Raw genomic sequence first — 25518 nt, forward strand, 5'->3', positions numbered from 1 at the left:
GTACCACAAAGCTATCTTGTTTAATCAATATTGTATTTCTTACTGAGCATCAAAGTCTTCTAGTATGAAACAAGTACAGGAATTTTCTTTCCATAGAATACTTTTTTTTTTATAGTTACATGATTACTTTTTCTGAGCTTTTAGATCAAATTGAAAGTTTTGGGATCACAATGCATATGTTATTCCTTCTTTAAATAAAAACGAATTGGTTAAATAAATGCTTTGATATTAGGCATTTTTACTCTACTTCAAATCCATCCTCGAAATTACATGTTGAATCATTGTTTCATTCTACAGATACCAGAAATATTGAAAGATTCCTTTCCTCGGCAAGGATCTAAAGTTTATATCTATATGATTGAGTCTGCTGAGTCAGTGAACAGTGCTGATGATAGATATAAAAAGAAACTAGGGTTTTGCACAAGGAAAAGGCTACCTAAGGTAAGATATTATTGCAGGAGGGTCACTCCATGTCAATTCAAATGGGCTATGACACCATACCTCTTAGATTTGGCTCAAAATCTAACAAAACACTATTCCTGGCAAGGTTATTCCAGTCTCCAAATTTGATGCTTATAAGTTATACGGTTTTAGAGCTATAAGTGTTTCAATTTTGCTAAAAATACCCCAAAAAACCCTTAAATCCGCCATTTTGAATTTGCGGTCATGAAAAATTTAGAAATATTTTTACCAAAGCGTAAGTTTCTTTGTACCTACAGATTTGAAAATTTGGATTCTGGTATTTTAAGGTATGAGGATTTCAAAAAATCAATCAGAACCATCATTTGACTTAAGGAATACCTTCTAATTGATATCAGATTATGACATTCCAAAAATATGTGAATAACGAAAATGCAAAAAGTTAAAAAGCTTGAGTAAATTTTTCTCTATTTCTGATTAGTGTTACCAAAATGAGTTTTGGCATGGTGAATCATCATGCCTTACACTGTATAAAAACGTAAGGATGATGTTGGTGTCTCATCTCAGTATAGAGCTAGCTACCTTGGAAAAAGAGGGAAAATTTTTGAAAATTTATGTTTGGGAACACTAAAAAGGGCAAGATTCCATTTCTTGTTGTGCAGGAATTTATATAAAATAGATATAAACTCTGAAAATCCTTGCTCAAACGCTTGAAAATTCATGCTTGCTTGGGATAAAAATTGTTATTACTATGTTATAATAATTATAAAATAATATAATAATTGTTATTATTATTAGTATATTACTATGGCTTTAAATACAAGCTATGTGCATTAATTTCACTTTCGATCTTTATTTTGTCCTCGTTGTTTAGAACGTACTGTCTTCCTGTTGCTGTGCTTGGAGTGCTTATTATGCATATAATATTTACAAAAGGCACGAAACAAATATCTTCTCTTCTTGGCCAGGAATAAGATCTTGATGGGTAATTTGGATGCATGAATTTGACTTGAGCATCCTCATTTTCATCATCTAGATCATCTACCAGTCCAATCCAAATCTCTTCATCATAATAACAGACAATGAAGTCTGAAATTTTAATCTCAATGCTATCCTCCTCTGGCAGGCACTCTTTCCCTTTGACTAAGTCATACTGAATTGCATACTCTTCATCCACTGAAACTCGTTTAGCAGCCATTACAGTCTCTGAAATAGGATTGAATTCATGATAGCTTCGAGTTCCTGGCAGTGTATTTGTTAAATCAAACCTGCCCTTTAAATTCTTTCGCACAGATTCCATACTGAGCTTGGAAATGAAAAGAACTTTAATGCCAGGTATTTCCTTTTGGCAAAATTCGAGTAGCTGCTCTGCAGAAAGTATTTGCTCAGTAGTTGGTCGTTGAAGACTGGCCCTTGCTGCTAATCGTTTGAGTGTCCCTCCGAGTCCATCACACGGAGATTTACCATGACTGGTAGCAAAAAATGACCAACTACCATCAATTTGGAAATCTTTTTTGTGCAAACACAAATTCATAAAATTTTTGCAATTTTTATATTGCCCAGCACAACCATCACTGAAGTACAGGCATCGTTTTACATTGTTTGAAATATTGTACTTTGCAAACTTGATTGTTTGGCAAATGACTTCGTAAACAAAAGATGTATCATGGTTTAGATCATCCGAAATGAAACACAGTTCCACATGCTTCAATTCACTGTCCTTTTTGAAGTAGATGATGACTGGATGCAAAGTGCATCCTTGCTGGTTCCAGTGGTACCCTTGGACTTCATCTTGCACTACAAATTTATAATTTTCAGCAAAGTCCCCTAAGACAATAAGTTCGTTTTCCTTTAGGTTTTCTTTGCATTTTTTCAAATATTGCATCTGTGACTTTGCGATGTACGAATGTGATGTCAAATTGTTAAGCTTCTCGGCAAGTAAATTGACAAAGTCAGAAACAGGAAGTGACTGACTGACAAGTTCAGCACGATCAACAGTCGTCCATTGTTGAAACTGGATGATTTGCTCTTCAATGTTATCTTCATCTTCTTCCTCACTGTCATTTTGTGTTTCAAATTGCTGCAACAAATACTCTTCCAGATTTCGCATAGGTGGACAGCTCTTACAGCGATGTACCATACACTGCTTCGAATCTCTGTTGCAAACTAGCATATCCATAAGCTGGTGACGATCTTTGCTTAACTTGACAGAAGCCAACATAAGTTCAACATTTTGATGAATTGTACAAACACAAACAGAATGTGTGCCAGATCGACCAACCAATACACACCATTTTGGCCGTAAACTACAAAACTTTGAGAAGCCGATCTTCACTTCAGGATTTTGGACTTTAAAGAGAGAATACAGCTCTTTAAGGTTACACAAAAGAAGCCTTTTCTGGACAGGGACATTTCTTCTGATGCTGACTGTGTCTTTTTTTCCTGGCATTTGACGACTGTACTCATCATCACAATAGAACGCAACAACTCTTTGTTTTAAATCTTCAGAAATGACTTTCCCTTTCTTTTCATTTGGCGTTCCCAGTATTCCTTTTTCAGCACCTAGCTTCCTTGCTTGTCTTACCATGTAAGCTGTCACTTCAAATTCCTCCATGGTTTTCGGAATAGACCACGACCGAGGTGCAAGTGTTAAAATTTGCAGTCTTTGTCCTCTGTTTGAGACTTTGAGTTTCTCTTTCATCAATGCCACAAGGATATCCAGATCATCTGCTTTCTTCTTTACTTCATCATAGTTGTCTGGTATTGATGGTTCTGAGATCTGGATTGACTCAGTTGTCACATTCATAGCTTCCGATATTTGTTTCTGGATAACTTTCTTCTGTTCTTGCAGTCTGCTTTCAATTTGTGTAAGCTTGCGCTTTCCATACGCAGGCCTAGAGTGAGATGCAACTCCGTGAAGTTTTATGGGGCTAACATCCATCTCTTCCAAGCTAGAATTGAGTTTTCCTCGCACCTCATCTCTGTGAAGCTCTTCTAGCAACTCAGTTTCTTTGGTTTCTTGGAGGATCCCATCGTACAATTCAGGCTGCAGTGTCTCCCCCTCATTAACATTTGCCAGTTTTTTTGAAACCTCTCTACGACATGTTGGGCAAAGCTTCCAACCTGGCACCACTTCAACATTAACCTGCTGCAATTCCTTAGCCAATGCTTGTGTTATTTCCCGTAAACATCCTTTAACTGCCTTTTTATGTCTTACAAATGGGTCACAACAACTCCTTTGCAATGAAGTGAACTGCTTTAAGAGAGTTTGCTCATGATGAAAGCATATTGTCATTCCTTTGCCTGGTACGACTCCTGATCTCACTGAAACCAAATCCTTTTCTTCATCGTTTAGAAGTTCAAGGGGTTTTAATCCAGCTACCTTTGTATAAGTAAGTAGGTGGCACTTCTCTTCAAGATTTTTTCCAATGAAACATCTTTCAAGGTTGTCATTTGAAGACATTACCTTAACCTTCTTCTTATTACTCAAAAATTTTAGTTAAACTGGTTTCTTGTTCACCTTTTATATTCTGTCCTTATTGAGCAATTTTCTTCCATGAAGTTTTAAACAAAAGTTAATGACCTTTCAAAGTATTTTTCTTCTGAATCTAAGGAAAGTGTGGCTATTTCTCAATTTCAACTCATTCAATTTATTCAATCCATTCTTCAATAGAAAGTTTTATTGTCTAGGGATAATACATGGACAATAATTTTTAATTGCTTTAACAACACCTTCATTTAGCATGCACTAAGGATTTCACACATGTCTATTCATACACTGAAATTATTTATTCAGAAAACTGACATCACAATAAACTCATTGTGCACATCTAACTTCTGCACATAAAGAAAAGAAATGGTTTGACACATTAGCATTGAAATGTGTTGCAACCTTTAGCTCATTGATTCAAGAATAGCTAGAGATCACATACAGTTTAGGTCAGAATTTTCTTTACTATTCATGTTTTTGAAACCTAGTTTTCAAAAATTTTCCCTCTTTTTCCAAGGTAGCTAGCTCTATACTGAGATGAGACACCAACATCATCCTTACGTTTTTATACAGTGTAAGGCATGATGATTCACCATGCCAAAACTCATTTTGGTAACACTAATCAGAAATAGAGAAAAATTTACTCAAGCTTTTTAACTTTTTGCATTTTCGTTATTCACATATTTTTGGAATGTCATAATCTGATATCAATTAGAAGGTATTCCTTAAGTCAAATGATGGTTCTGATTGATTTTTTGAAATCCTCATACCTTAAAATACCAGAATCCAAATTTTCAAATCTGTAGGTACAAAGAAACTTACGCTTTGGTAAAAATATTTCTAAATTTTTCATGACCGCAAATTCAAAATGGCGGATTTAAGGGTTTTTTGGGGTATTTTTAGCAAAATTGAAACACTTATAGCTCTAAAACCGTATAACTTATAAGCATCAAATTTGGAGACTGGAATAACCTTGCCAGGAATAGTGTTTTGTTAGATTTTGAGCCAAATCTAAGAGGTATGGTGTCATTCCAATATTTTGCCTGCTGAATTGACATGGAATGACCCAGGAAAGATATTCTTTGTCTAACACTTCTTCCACAACTGCATCTCCAACTCACCAAAGAAAATTTCAAGCAACTTACTATAATATTGCCCTTTGATGCTGATGCCATATATACTTTTAACGATTGTCCGCTACTTTGGTCACGTGATCGCTTTTCTCAAGGTCACGCGAAAAACGAAGTGTTGGGGCAATTGATTGCAAGTCCAGGACATGTTTTGTTAGCTACTATCGTAAAAGTCTGAGTAACACATAAATATATTCTACACACCAGCATATACGGCATCAAGACTATGTTGCTTGAAATCCATTCATTATATTCACACACGATTATTATCAATCTGTTTCCCCTTCGAGTAGTCATTCTAATCTATAGATTAAACAATATTGATCTATAGAAAGCTTTTTCTAAATTGTTCATTCGGCAACTTATTTTCAACCGTCCTTCTTTTCATTCTAGCTTCCTGCATTTGTTATATACAAGCGAAGACAAAATATATTACTAAGCATCCGGGAGGTAGCAACAAGAACACTGGAAGAAGCGAACAACAATTGTCTGCTTTATTTCCATTTCTACGTCCTCAACAGTATTCTCAAGTATGAAGTCAATGGATGCGATGACACCTGTCAGCCGGACAATGGTCTGTTATGGACAGTTCTGAAAGAGGATGGGGAAGGAATTTCAATCGATGAACGGTTCCTGGAGTCTCTGTTACACTCTCGAGATTGTAGTCAGACAACAAATGTTGATTTAGATTTGTGTGGCAACATTAAAGATGCCATAGTTGTACCCCGACATAGAAAGGATGAGGATGTTGTTTATATTGTTCAAGGCATTTGCAGAGACGTTACGCCACTTGATGTATTCCCAAACAAGCAAGTTGCAAATAGCTATCTAGATTATTATCGAAATAAGCATAATATCGAGCTTAAACCTGATCAATATATGGTTGAAGTTAAGTCTAGAGGTAAAGACTTGAATCTTTTGCAGAAAAGATTTCCAGAAAAAGAAAGCAGCAAATTCCTAAGAAATAAAAAAAATATCGTCATTCCTCAAGAATTATGCTCGGTTCATCCGATACCAAGTCATTTGTGGGAACAAATCGATTGGATACCAGTTGTTATTCATCGTATGACGTCACTGCTCTTGGTCAAAGAATTTCAGGATGTGCTATGTGACGAAGTTGGTCTTTTTAGTTCAGAATGCTCTCCTGCTATCGATGACTGTTTTTGTTTAAAACTTAACGAATTTCACGTGGCAAGGGACCAAGCGATGCTGCAGAGTATCGAGAAAGAATTTGTGGGATTAAAAACCGTATTAGAAGAAAACACGAAAGGTAACGATGATGGGACAGGAAAGCCTTCCTCCAGTCGGAAAGTACGCCAGCAGTTAAAAGACGATATCGGTTTGCTTTCCAATGAACCCTGCAACTTCAGTGCTGGAAATAATGAGAGTCTTGCTTCAGATTTTGTAGCGGATATTGTGAAGCGAAGATTATTACCTCCTCCATCTTTTCTACTTGTAGCTTTGACGTCAATTGAAGCTGGTGATCTGTTTGACTGTGAAAAGCTTGCCATTCTTGGTGATGCATTTTTGTGTTTCGCAGTTTCTGTTCAGCTGTTTTATCAGAATCTCAATGAACACGTCATGTCACAAGAAAGAGGCGTCTTGGTGTCGAATATGATGCTTTACCAAAAAGGTGATTTAAAGGAGCTCTGGAAATACCTATTTGAAGAGCGGTTTGACTATAAATCAAATTTGATGGTTAAAGCAGTTGTTAATTGTGAGCGTATAAATCTCGTTACAGAGGAAGACATGCTGAATTATCCATCTGGTAACCAGAGAAATGCAAAGGATAATGAAGCTGATAAATTCCTTAAATCTTCTGGTGCTATGACGTCACAAAAAAGCTCGTACGAAGTTGATGGAAAGCTTGCTGACAATAGTCCACTGCCCACCAAAGAAACTAATAGAAAAGAGCGTTGCCAACAGTCGCAGAGAAGAGACCCATCACCTACTGAACGGCCTTCCACTCAAAGTACTGGAGAGGTTTATGTTGCCATTCGTAATAAAGCTATTGCTGATTCGGTCGAAGCTCTCATTGGGGTCTTCTTCTTATTCAGTGGTGAAGAAGTAGCTTTGGATGTTATGCAGTGGCTTGGATTCGATATGCACTGTGTACCTAGAAAAGCCGGGAAAATTTGCAATAAAGACACTGACAATAACTCTTTCAAGGACCATCAGTTGTTGAAATCAGTGATTGACGTACCCTGCGCTACGTATGATGTTAAAGTTGCGAAGTCGGATCAATTGCTCTCTGATTTGCAGAGCGAAGATCACAGTTCTTCATTGCAGTCTCTCTGCGATGTAGGCACAAATCCTGAAACTGGTGGAAACGTACCAAGTGATATTGGTATAAACATACCGACTACATTTCCACACATTAGCCTAGTAACTAACAACGTCTCGGAATCACGTATGCAAGACAAAGGCTACACAAAGAACAATGTAAATTATGAAGATGGTCCTCCTATGCGCTTTCAAGCCAGATGCACCCCCGTGTACGTAGCAAGGCAGTATGAAGAATTTGAGAAGAAAATTAAATATTCATTTAGGAATAAGAATATTCTAGCTGAGGCCCTACTGCATCCAAGTTATTTTCGAGAGTTGGCTCCTGAAGTCAACTGCAATCAGCGGTTAGAGTTTCTAGGGGATAGCATACTGTATCTTTTAGTAACCGATTACCTCTGCCGGATGTACCCTGTTTCTACAACTGAAGAATTAACAGTGATGCGCCAAGTGGTTATCAGTACACGTACATTTGCTATCGTTTCAATTTTGTTTGAATTTCAAAAATTCATGATGGTGTTAAGTCCTAAAATGTCCTACCAAGTTATTGAGTGGTCCGAAGTTGTCACGCGGAGAAAAGCAGAAGGGACGTTATGGCCCAAGGTAAGATTACAAAAAAATCTTTAACTTGCAAATAAAGTATTTTCTGTTTTCCTTTGTTCCTTAGTCTACTCAATATTTTAAGACATCGGAAACAAGAAGGTAAGGGCCAGGGGTACAAAGAGGTGCACATTTATCTTGCTAGATTTTCGAAGGCGTCCCAGGTTAATCTGAAGCTGCTCTTTTCCGTCACCTTTTTGTGGTGTAACTCCTGTCTTTTTGACTCTTCAATTAAATACTTGACTTTTGTAACTTTGGTTTTGACACTGTAAATATTGAATAACAACATTTTAAATTTTCCAGGTAATTTCCAGTCACACGTCACTTTATTTGGTGGGTTCATTTACTACAGCTTCAAAAATGGATTTATGCTTTGTATTGCTCTCAACAAGACCAATTGTTTCAGGATGAGCATGCGTCATAGGTGTCTGTCTTTTCTCCTGTCATACACTGCAATTTAACTTGAGCATACGCGCATAATATTTATTGTTTTAGTTGTCGATGTTTGATGCACAGAACTATCACACAGTCTTCAGCAAAAGTCAGACATGGCCTACCAACGTCCCTAAAGATCTAGCAGACGTCTTTGAATCAGTCGCGGCAGCCATTTATATCGACAGCGGAGAAATCCAATCCGTCTGGAGAAGTTATTACATGTTGTTAAAAGATGTTCTTGGTAAGTGTGTTAACAATAGACCCAGATTTTTTGTCAGACGCTGGAACCTCAGTTTAACGTGGATGTTGCTAGTTTAAATTTTTTTTTCACTCATATAACGATCAGGCTTCTGGGTTCCAGCACTGGATCATGTTTCACTAATATTATGGGGAACTATGTTGATAATGCTTATCAGTCTTGATTTTGCTAGCCTTAGCTACATGCGACATTATTGCGACATGTTTCGTAAGATTTTGCATCTGCCAAAGTGTTTTTTAATTTAGCTTTTGATCTATATAATCTAGTCTTAAAACTGCATTTTGTTAAATGCTATTTTTAAATTATATATTCAATTATTTTGTTTCTTTCATTGTCTGCTATACTTGTGTAATAAATATACTTCAATCTTTGAAAGGATAGCTATGCAGTAAAGAATGTTTACTTTGTCTTTAGTTTGTACGTAATACCATAACTCGCAAAACATCTCTATTTTCTGCGCTGATACTCAGCAGAATTTGTTTGCAGTCGATACCAAATTCTCTTTATTAAGAGGAGGATTATTTTTGTTACTTGCAGATTCACTACCTTCGCCCAGATGCTAACAGGAAGTGCAAGCAAGAGATATTTTCATTCTTTGAAAGCTTTAAAACAGCACCGAGATGACGAGCAAATATTCATACTTTGAGCTCTGGGAAGGTGCCCAAACAATATTTAAAGCCCTAATATTAGAGCCACTTTATTTCTGGCCAAGGCAGCAAAGGTTTTGGAAATGTGTGATTTGTTATCAATAATACTTCCACTTAATAATAACTATACAAATGTGAACAATTTTTGGCGGAACTTGAAAATTTTTACAGAACTTGAAAATAACTTTGAAAGAAGCAAACATTTCACAACATACTACTAATATGAAACGTAGTAAAACTTAGTGAAATGTTTGCTTTTTTCAAAGCCATCTTCAAACTATAGAAGTGTTTTTTCTCAAGCATCTAGCGCATTTAAGCAACTTTATACCTACATCTAACTCAACCTTCACATACTTTACGAAATTGATTTACAAATTTTCAGTCTTTGATTTCTTGGAAATTGCAGGACTTCTATGTGGGCTTTTCTGTAGTGCTTTACTTCCCTGGTATGACAAGAGAATTGGATTAAAAGTTGCAAACGTACGGCACGAAGTGTATATTAAGTTTATTACAATTCAAATTGGACGATAAATAAAACCACCCTTCTGTTAACTAATAGACAAATCTTTATCTAATTACATTAAAAGAATTACATTTGGGAAGACCTGTTTTTTAAGTGGACATTGTAGGCTACGGGTGTTTCTCGTTCTTTTGAATTATTGATTTTAGTTGATTCAATTTTTTTACATTTTTGCTTACGTCAATACTCTTACATTGCTTAAAGTCACTACTCTGGCTTTGACACTGGTGTTTTTCTCTGTCTCCTTGAAAATGGGTTTCTTGTTGAAAGATTGAATGAGATGGTTGAATTTCTTCTCATCTGTCTCCACGACGAACTATGTAATTTATTAAACGTATGCTTTGTTCTCAGTACTCGATACTTTTTTTCGAAAATTTTTCCCTTTTAGAATATATTTTTGTGCCATATTATGTACCCCGTTGTAAATAAGAATTTTAAAATTGAGTTTGTATATTTGAAAGGATATTGTATATGTAGTTTTGTATATAGAAAGGAGTTGTATATATAAACTGAACATTTATATAATTTAGAAGAAATTATTCCCAATGTTGATGCAGAGTGCAATTTTACATGCATCAAGACATGGCACATTTTACCCTTGTTACTGACAAAGGGTTATGCCCGAAACGTCTTATCGTAATATTGATGGCTAACCATTATTGTCAATCATCGTCTTCGTGTATGTTTTAAAACGCTTTGCTCAAATAAACGCGGGGTCTATATTTTAAAACGAGATAAAAATGTTTTTATCTTATAGGATTTTAAGATTTTCACTAAAATTTTAGGTTTTTTGCAGATTTTTCAATTTTTACTTAGATTTCAGCACTTTACAAAGAAAAGTTCAATACAGTATTTTAAAGTAAGATAGGTTTTTGAAAAATAACTAAAAGTGTTACATGCAGGGCAAAATCTTGATGATTAGGATTGTGGGGGCATGGCGGGAGATGCCTGTTTGCTGCTGTTTTCAATGATGCATTTTTGTCAAAAGTGCAGTGAAAGGAAGAACATTTGAAGGATTAGAAATATCTAATACCTATAACAACCAGCCTTCACCTTTTCAATTCTGTAACCCCATCGAATTATCCCCAAATAGACAGGGCTCTTACGAACAAGACTCGAAAACATCTCAAAGTTGGGGGGGCACAAGTTGAAAGGGGCGCCGTGTCACAGAAAAAGGTCATTTTTCCAAAGAGTTTACCTCTGAGAGAAGGGTTTTTCTAAAAGTTGAGGAGGGAAGTCTCAAAATTCTGACAATTTTTAAAGTAGTCCCATTTCAAATATTCTCCAGACTTTGAAAACAGCTAGAGCTATTCAAGGAAAACAAATTATAGTCTCGATTAGGTCAAGAAAAAAATTTAAGAATGTTATTAGGTGTAAACTGAAGGGCGATTTTGCGCGAGTTTCAAGATTTCACTAGTTTTCAAAACGCTGTTGTGGTATTAAAAACGCATTTCCTGTCTTTCAGATTATGAAAAACCGTTACATGTACCTATAAACCTCCAAATAAATTTTAAATTAAGTTTCTAGCTCGAGTGTGACAAAGTTATTTAGTGCAAACTGAACGACTGTCTTGCAGAAAAGTTTAATTTCTACCTATGTCTAGATGATTTCATTAATAATATAGAATTTTTTACATTCTCAAACTATGAAAATCAGCTTAATTCTTAAAAATTTAGATGGAAATTGGACAGGGAAGTCAGTAGCTTTTATTGAAAGTTATTAAATGTAAACTGTGCGGTGGTCTTCGTATGAATCGTCCATATCATTCTCATTGTTTGTGTCTTTCTGCGAATGTGAATCTATTTCCATCTGGTCACACCCTTTTGCAAAACTTGATACTTGGTGGGAGTGGCAGCTTATTAACGCCCTGTATAATGTATGGTAGCCTTGATAAGAATCAAACGATGGACGAAGAGAAAAACGAGAATGTGCCACTTGTAACTACTTCCGGCCAGGAAAAGCGTTCTGTCACGGAAATCGCAAAACATTTCGAAGATGAATTTGACAGTTCTTTTTGGGAATCAGTAAGTCTCTCACCGTTTTAGGCCATAGGGTGGCCGGCCATTTCCTACTAGGTTGTCTTTTTTTCTTTCAATCTTTGAAAGTGAGCGAGTCACAGAACCAGTGATCAGAAATATATAATTACAGACCAATTCAAGAAGAAGCAGTTAAATGTCTCTCTTCCGATAATGCAGCCAAGAAAGGAAGGAAGTTCATACTACCCAGGAATTCTTCTGCTTCCACTGCCACTTCCCACAGTTTGCCTTTAAACACTCTTCTATGTGCTTAAAAACATCAAATAAGGTTTTGTTGCACTTAACTTCATTAACTATTGATTATAAATTTTACAGCATTTTCTTCTTCTTGGACTCTTTTCTTTCAAAAGTACTTTTCATGCAGAATCTCCAGTCATATGCAAATTTTCAGAGCGACAAAGCCAAGGGAAGAGAATGATGTTGATCCTCCATAATTTTTGCAATTAACATATCTTATTTTATGTGCTAAGGGTAAAGTGTATTTTCCCTTGCTCAAATTTGGACCTTAAATTTTGTTACCATTTTGAAACAAGCCAGGGTTTTAATAGAAAATTGAGCCTTGTTTTGAGAAAGATTTTTCTTCAAGTTATAATGTCATTATATCTAAAGCTCTGATAGACATATATGAATGGCAGAAAACCTGTGTGAATGATGGCCATAGAGCATTTGCTACTCACTGTACCCTAGAATTCCATAAAACTGCAACCAAAAAGGCACTTTCTATCCCCTTTAATCAATTACCAAGGTGGGTAGCTGCACCCTCCACCCCCTTGTTCTGGCATCACTGTAAAGCTCCAAAGTACAAAACATCAGAACCAAGCAAGATTCTTCTCAAGGTTTCATTCTTAATGCAATCATCAGGTAACTAGACTAGATGTCTGATGAACGTATCAAGTGTTGAACCCAGAGAAGCAACTTTGAACCAACCTGTTATACACATTCTGCAGTACTGCTTTGTGTATACACTACAGCATTTAGCACTCTACAATAGACTAGTTAAAGTAATCCAAAAAGGCCTCTAACATCAGTAAAATGCACACATTGATGATTTATAAACAGGTCTGGAATTTATTCTGAAACTAGCACACCGTTAATTGTTCCTTCCCATTCATTAATTTTAGGTTAACAAACGTTACAAAGAAAAAGTTCAAAGCTCTGTCAACGAAAACAGCACAGAGGCAGGGCAGCATGCATCTCACCTTCCCAAACCCTCCAAAGAAAGGTGCTGGAGTGCGAGTCTTGATGAAATAAGAGCAGAAAGAATAAGTGAGAAATTCAAGGATAAAGACAAAGACCCAATTCTTGCAATATTGCAAGACTGGTTTCCAAGTTTTGTTTCAACAAGTGATAAAGAGCTGGTTCCAAGCTTTGAAAGCCAAGTAAAAATTTTGTTCCTTGAATCAATTAAAAGAGGTTTTGGTGATATGCCAAGGGGGACCAGGGATTTTTCAGAGAGCTATGTTATCAATACTAGGATGACAAAATTCTAACTTGGAGTTTACAGTGCTTTCCTTTTGAGTTGCTATTTAATTATTTCAGTATTTGGATTTTCTTGGAAACATGTTTGCACTGAGTGAGCAATTGTATTGCACCAGTCTATAAATAAGAAATGGCAACATCATGCAAGCACTTTTTTGAATTCATTAGGTGACAGTCTATTGTGAGAATTTTTCAAAGAGTTCAACACACTTTGAAAAAGACCTTTTCAAAGAAAAAAGGGTTAAAAGCTCTTGGAAAGTCTCAAAGCTTTAAAGCTTTTATAGACATTTGTGAGGTAATATTTGAGGAAGACTTTTCTCAACAAGTTTTGGACACACAATTTATTTAGATTCTGGGAAACAAAAGTTATCATTATTGAGAATAATTTTTATAAAGGGAATAACATTTGTTGATAGTCTTAACCTGTTGTGGGAATAAAATACAATGCCATGGATTGTTTGCAAAAAGGAAAAAGTATTATTAGCTGACATTCAGACCTGTCAACCTTAAATTTTCAAAACCTGGAGATTTTAGATTTTTCCTACAGAAAAACAGGGAGATTTGGTCAAAAACAGGGAGGTCACAGTAATCTGTTAAGGGAGTAAATATACCTGATAAAATATTGTGCTCCGCAAACAGTTTATGACAAAAGTGATCATGAGAAGGATCTTCATAATAACTTTTAGTGCTTTTTTGTTAATCAGTAAGCACTAACAAAAAATGTTTGTCATCTGGAAGTCAATGTAACCATTATGTCTTAATTATACCTCTGTTGAAAGAAAACATACACAATGGACCTGTCTTTGAGGCATAAGATGCACAATTCAATCGAACATTCAGGTAAGAATCCTCCTGGACATTCTGCTAGACATCTTTGAAATCGGGAGAAAAATTTTAAAAACCGGGAGACCGGGAAAAAGCAGCCAAAACTGGGAGTCTCCTGGCTGAATCGGGAGGGTTGACAGATCTGTGACATTGGTATGTCTATTAGTCAATTTGATGTTAAAATTATCATTCATTTGCAGGTCTCAAAACTTGTCATTGTCCTTTTGGATCAAGAGTGCAGGAAGCAAAACTGTGTAGCTGGTGAAAAGCATTATTGCAAGTATGGTGGCAGAAAAAAACACTTTGTTGATATAGAGGGAGTTAAGATGACCCTGCTCCATTTTGTGGCAAAAACGAATTTTGTTATCATTGCAAAGGCCCTAATTGAGCGTTTCCCAGGGATGCTGCATGTTAAAACACGTGGAGGAGACGACAAGAACCGGCTTCCAGTTGAATATGCTTTGTTAAATTTTCATGATGATGTTGCTTCAGAACTAATAAAAAATATGCATAATGAAAGGTAAGACACTCTGCTACTTTGATCTTATCATGAACTGAACTCTCAAGGACTCTGTCTAGTGATTTAGCATACTTCAACATGGTAATTTATAACTAAGTTGTGTGTTCAGTACTCTGAAGTGAACTGACAGCATGCTTCCAATTTAGTCATTTTAAAGTTTTTTAATGAGATATCCATAAACAACCCCATGATGTTGTTGTTTAATGAGATATCCCCATGGGGGAGGGAGTGGCTCATTGAGATGTGGGGCTTGGAAGTGATTCTAGCAGTACATATATTTCAATTGACAAATTGACGCCTTAAGCATTGCAGAGCTACTTTTGATTGGACATGTTTGGCTCAAATTAGTCTGTGTAACTGTTGTTGATCAGAAGAAATGGTGGACAGTTTTGTGAATAGTGTCTTGTTTCAATACAGGGGTGCATCGTCATGACATATGGCAAATAGATTAGTTCACTATATCAGTCATTAACCAGAAAGAATCTGTCATTATCAGGGTAAAAATCCTGTGATGAGTAAACTTGTTACTTGTATCTCAAGGTGAATTTCCAAATTTAAGGGCAGCTCTATCATTACAAATCATCCTGGTCATGCATCAAGGAATATGAATCTAGCTGTGTGACATCCTATTTGTCACAGATATACTGACACATTTTCTAAAATATAAGCTGAAACTTCTATCTAATTTTTTAAAAAAAATTGCTTCTATTTAAAGGCCGCTTGGGTTCAAAGTTAGCTTCTATGTACTTTTTAAACAAAATTGACTTGATGCAAATAATACAAGGTGGTATGATACCAATCTCTGCAATCTAAAACTATCCATCACATTTGTGAAAGTCCATAATGAAGCAATATTTTATGCATTTTCTTTGAAGTATTTCCCACCAATAGGTATCAAGTTTTTAGGCTGAGGGTGCTGATAAATAAATGTGACTTCTGCTCAGGAGCGGCTTCTATACCTTTTTTCATCAAAACTGTGGCTTCTATTTGAGAAAATACGATATAAGATTTATCTCGATATTAGTACAAGCTTTGCGAGCTCAATATCTTTCAAAGACGTACTATTTGTTCATATTACTCAAAATTTAAATGCTGCTCTTTTCCAAAATTACTTTGATTTTTCTGCAAGGTGGATCGAGATTTTTGCTAGTTTAGAGCAAGTATAAAAACATGATATAATATTTTTTTCTAGAGTTAGACGACTCTTTCAGTATGATACAATGGAGGATGGTATAAGATTCCACTTCAGCAATTACATTAAAAATGAAGCGATGCAGGTGTGTTTATAAGTATAATTGTATTCAAGAGAATCCAATAAGTAAAGATTTGATACTTACAATGTACCGCAATATCTCCTGATTACGACCCTATCGCTGAGCTTACTAAGAGATATCGAAGAAAGGAGGTGTTAAACAGGATCAGTGGCAATAAATAGAAGAGATTCACTTTATCTTGTTTGTGCGTCTGATCACATATTGTTCAGAATGACATATCTAAAGGCAAGGAAGTTACGACTTTGAAATAATGAACTAAAGATGCATTTTGGTTTTTGCCTGTCTGCCTCCACGTCTACCAAATGATTTTTTCTATAAGATATAATGCAATTAAATTTTCCAGTTTGATGATGACCTTGTTCGCGTCGATAGCCAGTTATAAAAAGACTTTGCTAATTTCATTTTCCTTGCCGTTCTTTTAGAAAACTGTCATTGCCGTCCTTGATTGCATGATGAGCCCAGATTGGCCCTTCATTCCGATAAGCAAAGACGAAGTAAGCGAGGAAGTAGCATGGAGCAAAGTCCCGGACATACCAATCCGGTATCATGTTTTTTATCAGATTTTAGATGGCGATTTTGACGGAAGGCCAGCGAAGCTAAAACGGGAGCATGGTGGCTTCATCGAAAACGAGAAGTTCGATCACAAATCAGACTCGTGTTTCAAATGTCTTGTCAATTCACCCCATAAAGATGTAAGGGATCAATTAGTATTCATTTTAACATATTGAGTTTGGGGATGCGGTAAGCTTGTTGCTTTTAAGCTTTATCCTCCATCCTGGCATGTTAATTCCTGGAAGCCTAACTTACGTACTCGATTAAAGTTGAGTTTGTCTTTCAGCTTGACCACATCTCGTCGTGTTCTTAAAACAAACGACCTTTGCGAAAGTCCTGGGAATACCCTAAAACTAGAGTTCTCGTTGTTGTGAAAGACGTGGCGGCCCTTCCCCCAAAACTATATTGATTGAAACCCCTAAATAATCTGCCAGACAACATCGAAGCTCAAAGAATCACATTTAACCAAATAGTTTTAAAGGAATAGGATGATACTATCTTCTTGGAAGCTTGGAATTCCAGTCAAGTGTTCTACGATTTCTGGCTGACATAGACACTTGATATATGAAGCTACCATCTTTTATTGTTAAGACACATGTGGTGTTGTCAAGTTTAAGTTTCAAATAGACTATCCTTTATTGTTTATTATTGTAAGACACGTATATGCTATTATCTAATTGGAAGTTTATTTCGAACCGTATTAACGGATCCCCACACGAAATATTATGCCATCTGACCTGAATTGGTTGTTGTTGTGACGTGTCAATCTGCCTCTTTCCAACATATGTTCTGACATCACATACCCGACGAGTTGCCTGATGATCGCATAAAGCGTGAAACTCGGACTAACAACTTCTTCTGTTCTATACACCAAACCACGTATGTTCCAATATCTATAGATATATACTCTTTACTTTCATTTAGGTGATAATTCGACACCCAATTGTCCGTTTACTTGCCGATCGAAAGTGGAGCTGTTTTGGAGAAGTCAGAGTAAGGTGAGACTTCTATTAATTGTTGAAATTTCATAGCAATTATTAGATTTTCTTTATATATATAATAGTTATACCTGATTTGAGATTTCAATTCTTTTTAGTAAAATTGCCAAGTCTTGTGGTAAATTTTCTGTTAGGTTCCTTCAGCTTGAAACTTTTATGCCAGTTAATTTGAAGGCTTCCCCCCTGCAGCCAGAAAAGTATTAGTATTATCATTACTAGAACACGTCTTTAATGCAATTTATCTACTCTACTCTTGACAATTTAAGTAAACAAAGAAAAATTAGGTGTAAATAGCTACCAATTAAGTATAAAATAAAATTGCAGATACTCAACAAATGCCAATTTGAAAAAAAGGGTCTTGTTGTTTTTTGAGTCTACGCCTTTCATGTTTTATGCTTTTGTAGGCAAGTTTCCTATTCTAGACATCTACTCCGCTATCCATGACTAATATGGCATGTTTAAGTGGCGGCAAAATCCAGCTAATTTGCAGGAAAAACTGGGCAGAAAATTTAAGCTCGTCTGACTTAACATTTTGTTTATTTTTGACTTGTAAAAAAACTTTTATGGTACCTTGCTGGCTCGTTTAGAAAATTACGCTATTTTATTGTGCTAGCTCTTTGCATAATCAGGCCAAAGTTTGCAGCTAAACCCCTTTTACAAACGTTCATTGCTTATCATAGTCTATATCACAAAATGTCCCTATTTGCAATTAACCATTGCAAATGCATTTCTTATTTTCCAGATTCTTCGCGATCCTGTATCTAGTGTTTCTCTTCGCTCTTTCTTTTGCACTCCTTGGTGCTGTAAGCAGCAAAGATCCCAGGAAATACCAGAGCAACCTTGACTATGCAAGGATGGTTTTCGAGGCAATGTCACTTTTTGGAGCTGTTGTGTATTTGCTTTTGGAGGTTGACCAAATGACCAAGTGAGTTTTGCAGTAATTTTTCAACTTAAACCTCATAAAATGAACGTATTGCATGTGGAAAGCCTCTTGATAACCAAAAATAAAGGAAGCATTTTGAATGGAGGAGAACATATATCGGCCAAAGTTGCATCTAAATGAGCTGCAAATAGGCATTTTACCTCCTTTTCTGACATAGTGGAAGGAACATGCTGCCTTGCTCTCGCCGTTTCCTTCGTCTATGTTTATATTGAAGACCACAGTGCATCTGCTAGAGTTACTGGACTCATGGAAATGCAGCTTGATATTATACTTCCAATGCCTAAATTTGTAGTAAAAATGTATGTGTATATTTTTAAATCTATGTTTACGTAATTAAAATTTACTTTCAAAAGACATAAGCTTGCTCAAGTTACATTTATCATATCATAAGAAATATTGGTGCACAATGCCTTGTCAGCTGATATAATTAAGAAATACAGAAGATTTATTAAAAACCTAATAGGCTGCTCTCCTTAGGGGTCGTGCTTTAAATGCCATTAGTAGAAGGCCAATCAATCACAGGCCCAGCCATCTTTGTTCTTTGCATTTTCGATCAGGGCCCTGGATTCTAGAAAATGTTTAGCATGGTATCTGAGATGCACCTTTGTATTATTTTACCACACTTTAGGCGGCTCTCGAACATTGCTCCATAAAGTCAACCTACAAGCTACACCTAATTTCACTTTTTTGTGAATTTTTGTTATTGGTGCAAATTTCTTTCAGAAGCTTTTTAGATGGCATCATGTCTAAATTAACGTTTGATAAGTTGAAATTTTTAAGTTACAAGAGAGAAGCTAAATAGCCCTTGTATCTAAAATTTGGCCTGTTTCCCGCTATTTAACCCTAGGAAAAACAAAGCCTGGAATGGGGGTCGCAAAATTTATGAATATTTTCTCAAAATATCCAACTTGTTAAACTTTGCACAACATTATTGTTTTAATGTCAGAATTTACGATATAATTTTTAATTAAAATTTACGTACTTTAGAGTAACTATAGAAGTTTTGATTTGTTAAAGATTCTTGACAAATCAAAAGGAACCTAAAGTTTCTTGAGAACTGCAGATATTACAGTTTGGTATTGAATTTTTTTGGAAGAGTTCTGGAAAAGCCTGAAAGAATTCTCTAGAGTGCCTAGACCTCATCTCTTTTCTTGTAGTTTTCTCGCTTCCTTTTCTTAAAACTATCACGTGCTGCTTTTTCGTACTAGAGAACGTTGCAGATACCTCAGGGATGGATGGAATTTCTTAGATTTGTTCGGTATATTATCATTGTTTTGCTTGATACCCGGAAGAATTCTCAATGGAAACTGGCAGTGGTCGCTGGCAGCCCTTTCGTATCTTGTCAACTTTTTACGAGTCTTCAAATACTTTCCTGCCTGGCCGTAAGTATTGTATACCTAGAAATTCCTCCAGTTCTAAGCTATTGGCCAAAATCGTGCATTTTTGGAACCTGCGTTATTTATCAAAGCAAAACGTTTAAGTGGTCTTAATTGATCTGTGAATTCGTTGCACGAAATCTTTAAAACTTGTATTGCATTCTAATACAGAATTCATGTATCAGGTGGCATATTTGATATCCAGCAGTTTAAGAAGAACGCAGAATTACAATTTTAGGACAAACCTGTTTCCTTTGTATAGAATTGAAGAGTAAGCACAGGACAACCACGGTGTCTGGCCTCCCTGGACAAGAACTCAAAACTTTCAAAAGCATCCTTTATGACAGCAGTTAGCCCATATGCAAGAAAGATGCCTACAGAGCATCGAAATAAAATGACAGTTACAAAATAATATTTTCAAATGCCCTTTTACTGAAGCTTACCCTCTTCCGGCTGGGACGTTCCGGCGTTTTTGTTCTTGTCGTAAGTAATGTTTATTCTCGACCAACACTTTTTAAGTTATTTGCCATGGTTTTGTAATAATCTTTCCATTTATTGTTTAACGAAGGCAACCTCGTCTTTGTGAATCTGATTATTTTGATATTTTTCTTACAGACGTGTAGGATTATATGCCAAATGCTTGTATACGATTTTACTAAATGATGTGTCAACCTTTTTTGTTGCCTATGGTGTTATTATGTTTGCTTTTGGTGGAAGCACGTACCTGGCGCTTAAAGCAAGTCGAGGACTTCAGAATGTTAGGTATTTTCCCATTTAAACTATCAATTTTAAGTATCTTGTGATATCTCAACATTTCCATGGTATCTCTAAGTATATTTGCCCTGAAACGTTCAAAGCATTCAAACTCTGTTTATCAAGGTATCACGTATTTAAGTGAATGCATTAGATCTCAAGCGATTCTTCATTATCTATTACACTTTACTATTCTAACTTCCTCGATATTATTTACAAGTACTTTAAATACAACTAGAGTGATGAGCCTTTCGTATCAGCCAATAAGACTTAGGCCTTCAGGATCAAATTTAGTCTAATTTCCCAGTGGAAAGTTTCATTTGAGTGACGTTAAGAGAAATGTTTCATTTTTAGTGGATTTGGTGATATAATTCTGCGAGAAATAAGAATTTTGGCAGATGGACAGGCATTTGCAGACAGCTACGATAAATTCCAGTAGGTTGGCCATAATTACATCCACTATTTCATACGTTGTACTCATTTTCAAATGTAATTACGGTGTAAATGAAGACATTTATTGTAGTAACCAAAACGTAATTTTTTAGCTCGCTTAGATATAGTCTTATAATCTTAATTTCTGTTTCTGTAAATGTTTATAAGAATGAAAAAACTGAAGAATCGGGAATGTATTTGTTGTTAGATTTTGCGTTTTCGTTTGGTCAGAATGTGCTCATGAAAAATATTTTTTTCTGATCTACTGTAGACGATTGATGAAATTTCAACCATTGATGAAGCTGAGAAAAATCTTGTAACCATTGATGATAAGCATTATTTCAAGTTTTATTGAACTGATCCTCTTAAAATGAAAGTTTCCTGCCATGTTTGGTTTAGGATACTTTTCATGCTTTGTTTGAATAATGCATCCACGTTGTTGCAGCGTTGCTGTAATTGTGCTAATCTTGATCAACATGATCGTTGCTCTTATCGTCATGGTGAACATGTTGATTGCTCAACTGAGCAACAGCTATGAGAATGCCTTGAACGAGGCTGTATTGCAGTTCGACATTGACAAGTACTTCATGGTTTCGAAACTGGAACAGAGTCATTTCAGACGGGGGGTATGTTCTTGTTTTTTATTTAGAGCTCGCGCATCTATTTTTGTTTAACAGTGTGCTTGGGATTTTTGCAGTGTTCTTTCTCAAAGACCTCTACAGATTTTAGTTGTTATTTGTTATGAAAAGCCGACTCACAGACGTTATATTTTCGGAAGTCTAGTATAGAATATAAATCAAATCCAAATTGTTTCTAATACCAAAAATATAGGAGACCTATCACATGTACGAAACTAAGCCAGCTGAAGATCAATCTGATATAATTGCCAATGAACAATGTGTATCTCATAGGAAAAAACATTTAATGGTTTTATGATAAAACATTTTTTGATAAAATGTTCTTCCAGAAAAATTCGAATTCTGTGATATTTAAATTTTAAATTAAATTTTCGTTTTCTATGGCCCTTTTAAATTACATTGGTACCAGCTTGATACCCTAGCTTCAAATTTAGGCCCAAAGTTGATCAACCATTATATAATCAGCTTTGAGTGAAGCGTCACCCTTTTTTAATTTATTGAAATTACGTGAATGAATGTTGAAGTGCTGTCATTTCTTTTCAGAACTTGAGAATAAAGTATTATACTGACGGTGATTACGTCAACGATATGACAAAAATCAAAGGTGAATTAAATATTGTTACTTTGACGACAAATTGTGCTATCTTCTTGCCAGATTGGTATTTCCGCTGCTGATTTGCTCAGTGCTACTTAGTTTTCAGCTCCAAATTTGCTAATTCTATATATACAAGCATGCAAATACAAACAAATCATCTTTGGCTTGCGTCCCCCACAAAAAGTACTTGGCTGCAAGTAAGTGTAGTTAAAAACAATAAATACAGGCCTCGGGGGGTAAACTATGCCTAATTTTGGACGGGGACGTGCCATTTTGGTTAAAATTTTGGACCCATAATTCCGCAAATGACTGAAAAAATGTGACCCATAATTCCGCAAACATGATGAAAACTATACCCATAATTCTGCAGAGCAAATAAAATTTTTAAAGCACAAAAAAAACCTTAAACAAATTTTGCATGTCCTATGCCCCAAAATCTCAATATTGCAAATATTTCATACTTTCATTTCTAACTGGAAATTAATTTTGTTAATGCTAAATATCCCTCCTAATAATTTTGCAATTTTTTCCCAAAATGGCACCCATAATTCTGCATGTTTCTTCAAGTGGTACCCATAGTTTCAAAAACTGATACCGATAATTCCGCACTTTTCAGAAACATAGGTACCACTAAATAGTGGCACGTCCCCGTACCTTCAAACACGTTAAGGTACCCCCCCCCCCCCCCGAGATACAGGCCTATGACAAACTTTCTGCAACTTTGTGCAATTGGTGTCACAGTAATGTTCACCTGAATAAACATGTACTACGTTTATCGAGTTAGACATTATCTGTATTGAACTTGAATGTGCATGGTTGATATCAGTACGTGTTTCCATTTATTTATGCCTTAAAAATGTATTTTGTTAGCGATCTCAAAATATGCATCTTTGCTTGTAACTTTTAACTTTTATGTGGAGTTGAAAATGAAGCATTTTTTTGCAAAGTTTCAAGATTGTACATAAAAGTTTCGCTTATACTAATACACTTCTCGTCAGATATTTTTCGGATCATGAAAAGTGTTTCTCCCTATCGAGAATATTGTAGTGTGAAAAAATAACTGGTGTAATTTGAGTTACAAACAATACATACCCCTAATGAATATTGCTATGCCTTCTTAAGCCCTGTTGCCTAGGCAGCAGTGATCTCATTTTGCTGCAAGTCGTTGCAGGTTTTACAGTACTACATAAATCGAGTGAGCTGCTAAGCCATTGATCGTTTCAACCCTTTATTTGCAGAAATTTTCGATGACTGGGAAAAATTGAAGGAACAGAAAAACATTGGAAATTTACCTCAAAAGCATGAAAGGGAGTATGTTCTTTTTTCTTCGGACCCTCTTTTTATCCTTGCCTGTTTTTCCACATCTGTTATGTCATAAAGCTTTTGAAGAATTGAACCCGAGCTTGAATATAAGTACCAAATCACTAATAATTCTCCATAAGGAGAATAAAGTTTTGAGAGCGTCAATGGCCCGGCACATATAACTAGCAACTAAAATTTTGAAGAAAAGTTCATACCTTAGTTGATAGGAGAGATGATGGTTACACCTTGAAAGACCATCTCGAATAGGCTACCATATATATGGAACATCTTTGGGACAATTGTTGTACAGATTGTATCCAACTTTTTTGGTGGATGGTTGAAAATTCTTGCAGCTTGCAATTTATCCAAATTATGTCTAATTAGCCGATAAAAGAGTCTATTATTGAGTTTATGTATTTATTTTTTGTTTTAATTTTCAATTCATCAACAGATTTGTATTTTTTTTGTCCATAACGTTCATATAATTGGTCAATTTTAATCAAACATTTATTGAATCTTTTTTAGGAGAATGCAACAACTGGCAAGCAAAGACAGATTCTTCGGCGTTGTAATCTGAACACTTTTTACCAGGTATCAGATAACAAAATCTGGAATGTCTCTAGTCGGCATTTGAACAGATAGAAACTTCCACTAGAATTATATTCTGGCGTGTTTGTACCTTTGTAGAATTTCGACCTATTATTCTCCATTTTCCAGTTACTTTGTGAACAGCGAGTTTCCCATGACCTCAACAACAACCACAGTTTTCGTGTGCAGACGTAGGACTAGGTATTTAGATAGTTACAACAATGCCACATCCTAAACTGTGTTGGACACAATTTTGCACCCTTTCAACTAACGTCTTTGCTTTGACAATAATGACATTTTATTCTTCATATTGAGAATAACCCAGATTCAAGGGAATCTCACGGTTGCACGGTGGATGGCCGTTCACAAGGTCATTGATAGCAAACGATTTTCAGTGACCACACCCAAACCACACCCTTTCATTGCTTTTCAAAGGAAAGTTTTTGTTAAAGTTTGGCCCATGGGACGGAGGAAGGATAAATGTTTTTCTTGACTTTGACCCCTTTCATTTATCTTGAATTGACACCCATTTTTGTTTGCCTAATTGTGATTTTGTAATGTTTGTGACTGCATTTGTAAGTTTTGTAAGTTGGGATCTTTCCTTTTGTAAAAGTGACAATAGGTTGTACTCGAACAAACGTCTTAGAACTTTTCTGTATTTTAACGTAAGCTTCATTAAAATTAGTATTATTTAAAATTTCTATTTATTTTTTGCTTGGAGTAATGTTTCACATGAGCTTTTTCTTGTAGTGTGTTTTGGTTTGAAATTCAATTTCGCGTTAATGGGCTTTGTGAATATTTTTCGAAGCACATGATTGTTTTTTGTAACCGTTTTTCGTTAAACGACTTTTGTATATTTCCCTGTGCAAATGATGCTTCAAAATAGATGCTATTTACGATTAGTATTGTAATCACTTTTTTAGAAACGTACAGTCTCTAGTTAACGCTCCTTCCCTTTTTATGACCCCGTTTTACATTCTCCCCATTTTGGTCAACTAACGACCGTCTTTGCAGTGCCCTTCTATTAGACAGTCCAAGCATTTAAGCGGGCTTTAATTAGTGTATAATAAACGTTTTGACGATAAATCAACCCCCCCCCTACCTGATCTTTTAAAGGCTAACTTCTATTTGCTCGTTCCAAAATCAGTAATGATTTTGGTAATGCCTAGGGCGTTTAAAAGTGGGTTTTTGGTGTTTTGAATAGATTTGACTCTTTTCTATAATTTGATCATTTTGGTAAAAATTTTCTACGATTTTGCATCAATTTTCTATTTTTTGGGTGTGTACTAACTGTTTGTTGATAGATAGTTTTTTTTAAAAAAATTATTTCTTTTGAAACGGTTCTGAGCCTTTTTGCCTGAAATTCCTAGCTGGCTATTATTCCAATCATACTGCCCCTGAAATACCCTCGAAATGAAATGTG

The 25518-nt window shown here is 35.6% G+C and overlaps 3 protein-coding genes across 4 annotated transcripts; 2 read left to right on the top strand and 1 right to left on the bottom strand.

Moving 5' to 3' along the window:
- Positions 1–461: 461 nt before the first annotated feature.
- Positions 462–7108, bottom strand: LOC135693471 (uncharacterized). The gene has a single exon (XM_065211969.2). The coding sequence runs from the start codon at positions 3881–3883 to the stop codon at positions 1226–1228; it is 2658 nt and encodes an 885-aa protein (XP_065068041.2). The 5' UTR covers positions 3884–7108; the 3' UTR covers positions 462–1225.
- Positions 4779–9180, top strand: LOC148959268 (endoribonuclease Dicer-like). Its single transcript, XM_089110861.1, has 4 exons — positions 4779–4793; positions 5434–7926; positions 8419–8599; positions 9155–9180. The coding sequence occupies exons 1-4, from the start codon at positions 4779–4781 to the stop codon at positions 9178–9180; spliced, it is 2715 nt and encodes a 904-aa protein (XP_088966987.1).
- On the top strand, positions 9176–25433 carry LOC135694011 (uncharacterized). 2 transcript variants are annotated; one of them, XM_065212643.2, is made up of 14 exons: positions 9176–11808; positions 12942–13199; positions 14325–14644; positions 15837–15921; positions 16341–16610; positions 17395–17468; positions 18211–18393; positions 19620–19793; positions 20403–20549; positions 20895–20975; positions 21418–21598; positions 22154–22214; positions 23444–23516; positions 24033–25433. In XM_065212643.2, the coding sequence occupies exons 1-14, from the start codon at positions 11533–11535 to the stop codon at positions 24082–24084; spliced, it is 2235 nt and encodes a 744-aa protein (XP_065068715.2). In that variant the 5' UTR covers positions 9176–11532; the 3' UTR covers positions 24085–25433. The 2 variants fall into 2 exon arrangements, with proteins under 2 accessions (XP_065068715.2, XP_065068722.2); XM_065212650.2 differs by lacking the exon at positions 12942–13199.
- Positions 25434–25518: the final 85 nt, after the last annotated feature.

The sequence above is a fragment of the Rhopilema esculentum genome, chromosome 10, assembly GCF_057945365.1.
Source record: "Rhopilema esculentum isolate cy_ngs chromosome 10, ASM5794536v1, whole genome shotgun sequence".
Taxonomy (NCBI): Eukaryota; Metazoa; Cnidaria; class Scyphozoa; order Rhizostomeae; family Rhizostomatidae; genus Rhopilema; species Rhopilema esculentum.

Bases quoted from the DNA above. Each gene is read 5' to 3' on its own strand.
- LOC135693471 (XM_065211969.2), bottom strand. From the start codon at position 3,883: ATGTCTTCAAATGACAACCTTGAAAGATGTTTCATTGGAAAAAATCTT.
- LOC148959268 (XM_089110861.1), top strand. The intron at 7,927-8,418 runs GTAAGATTACAA...TTATTGTTTTAG, and splicing joins AAGGGACGTTATGGCCCAAG to TTGTCGATGTTTGATGCACA. The intron at 8,600-9,154 runs GTAAGTGTGTTA...TGTTACTTGCAG, and splicing joins GTTGTTAAAAGATGTTCTTG to ATTCACTACCTTCGCCCAGA.
- LOC135694011 (XM_065212643.2), top strand. From the start codon at position 11,533: ATGAATCGTCCATATCATTCTCATTGTTTGTGTCTTTCTGCGAATGTG. The intron at 14,645-15,836 runs GTAAGACACTCT...ATTTTTTTCTAG, and splicing joins AAAAATATGCATAATGAAAG to AGTTAGACGACTCTTTCAGT. The intron at 17,469-18,210 runs GTGAGACTTCTA...CTTATTTTCCAG, and splicing joins TTTGGAGAAGTCAGAGTAAG to ATTCTTCGCGATCCTGTATC.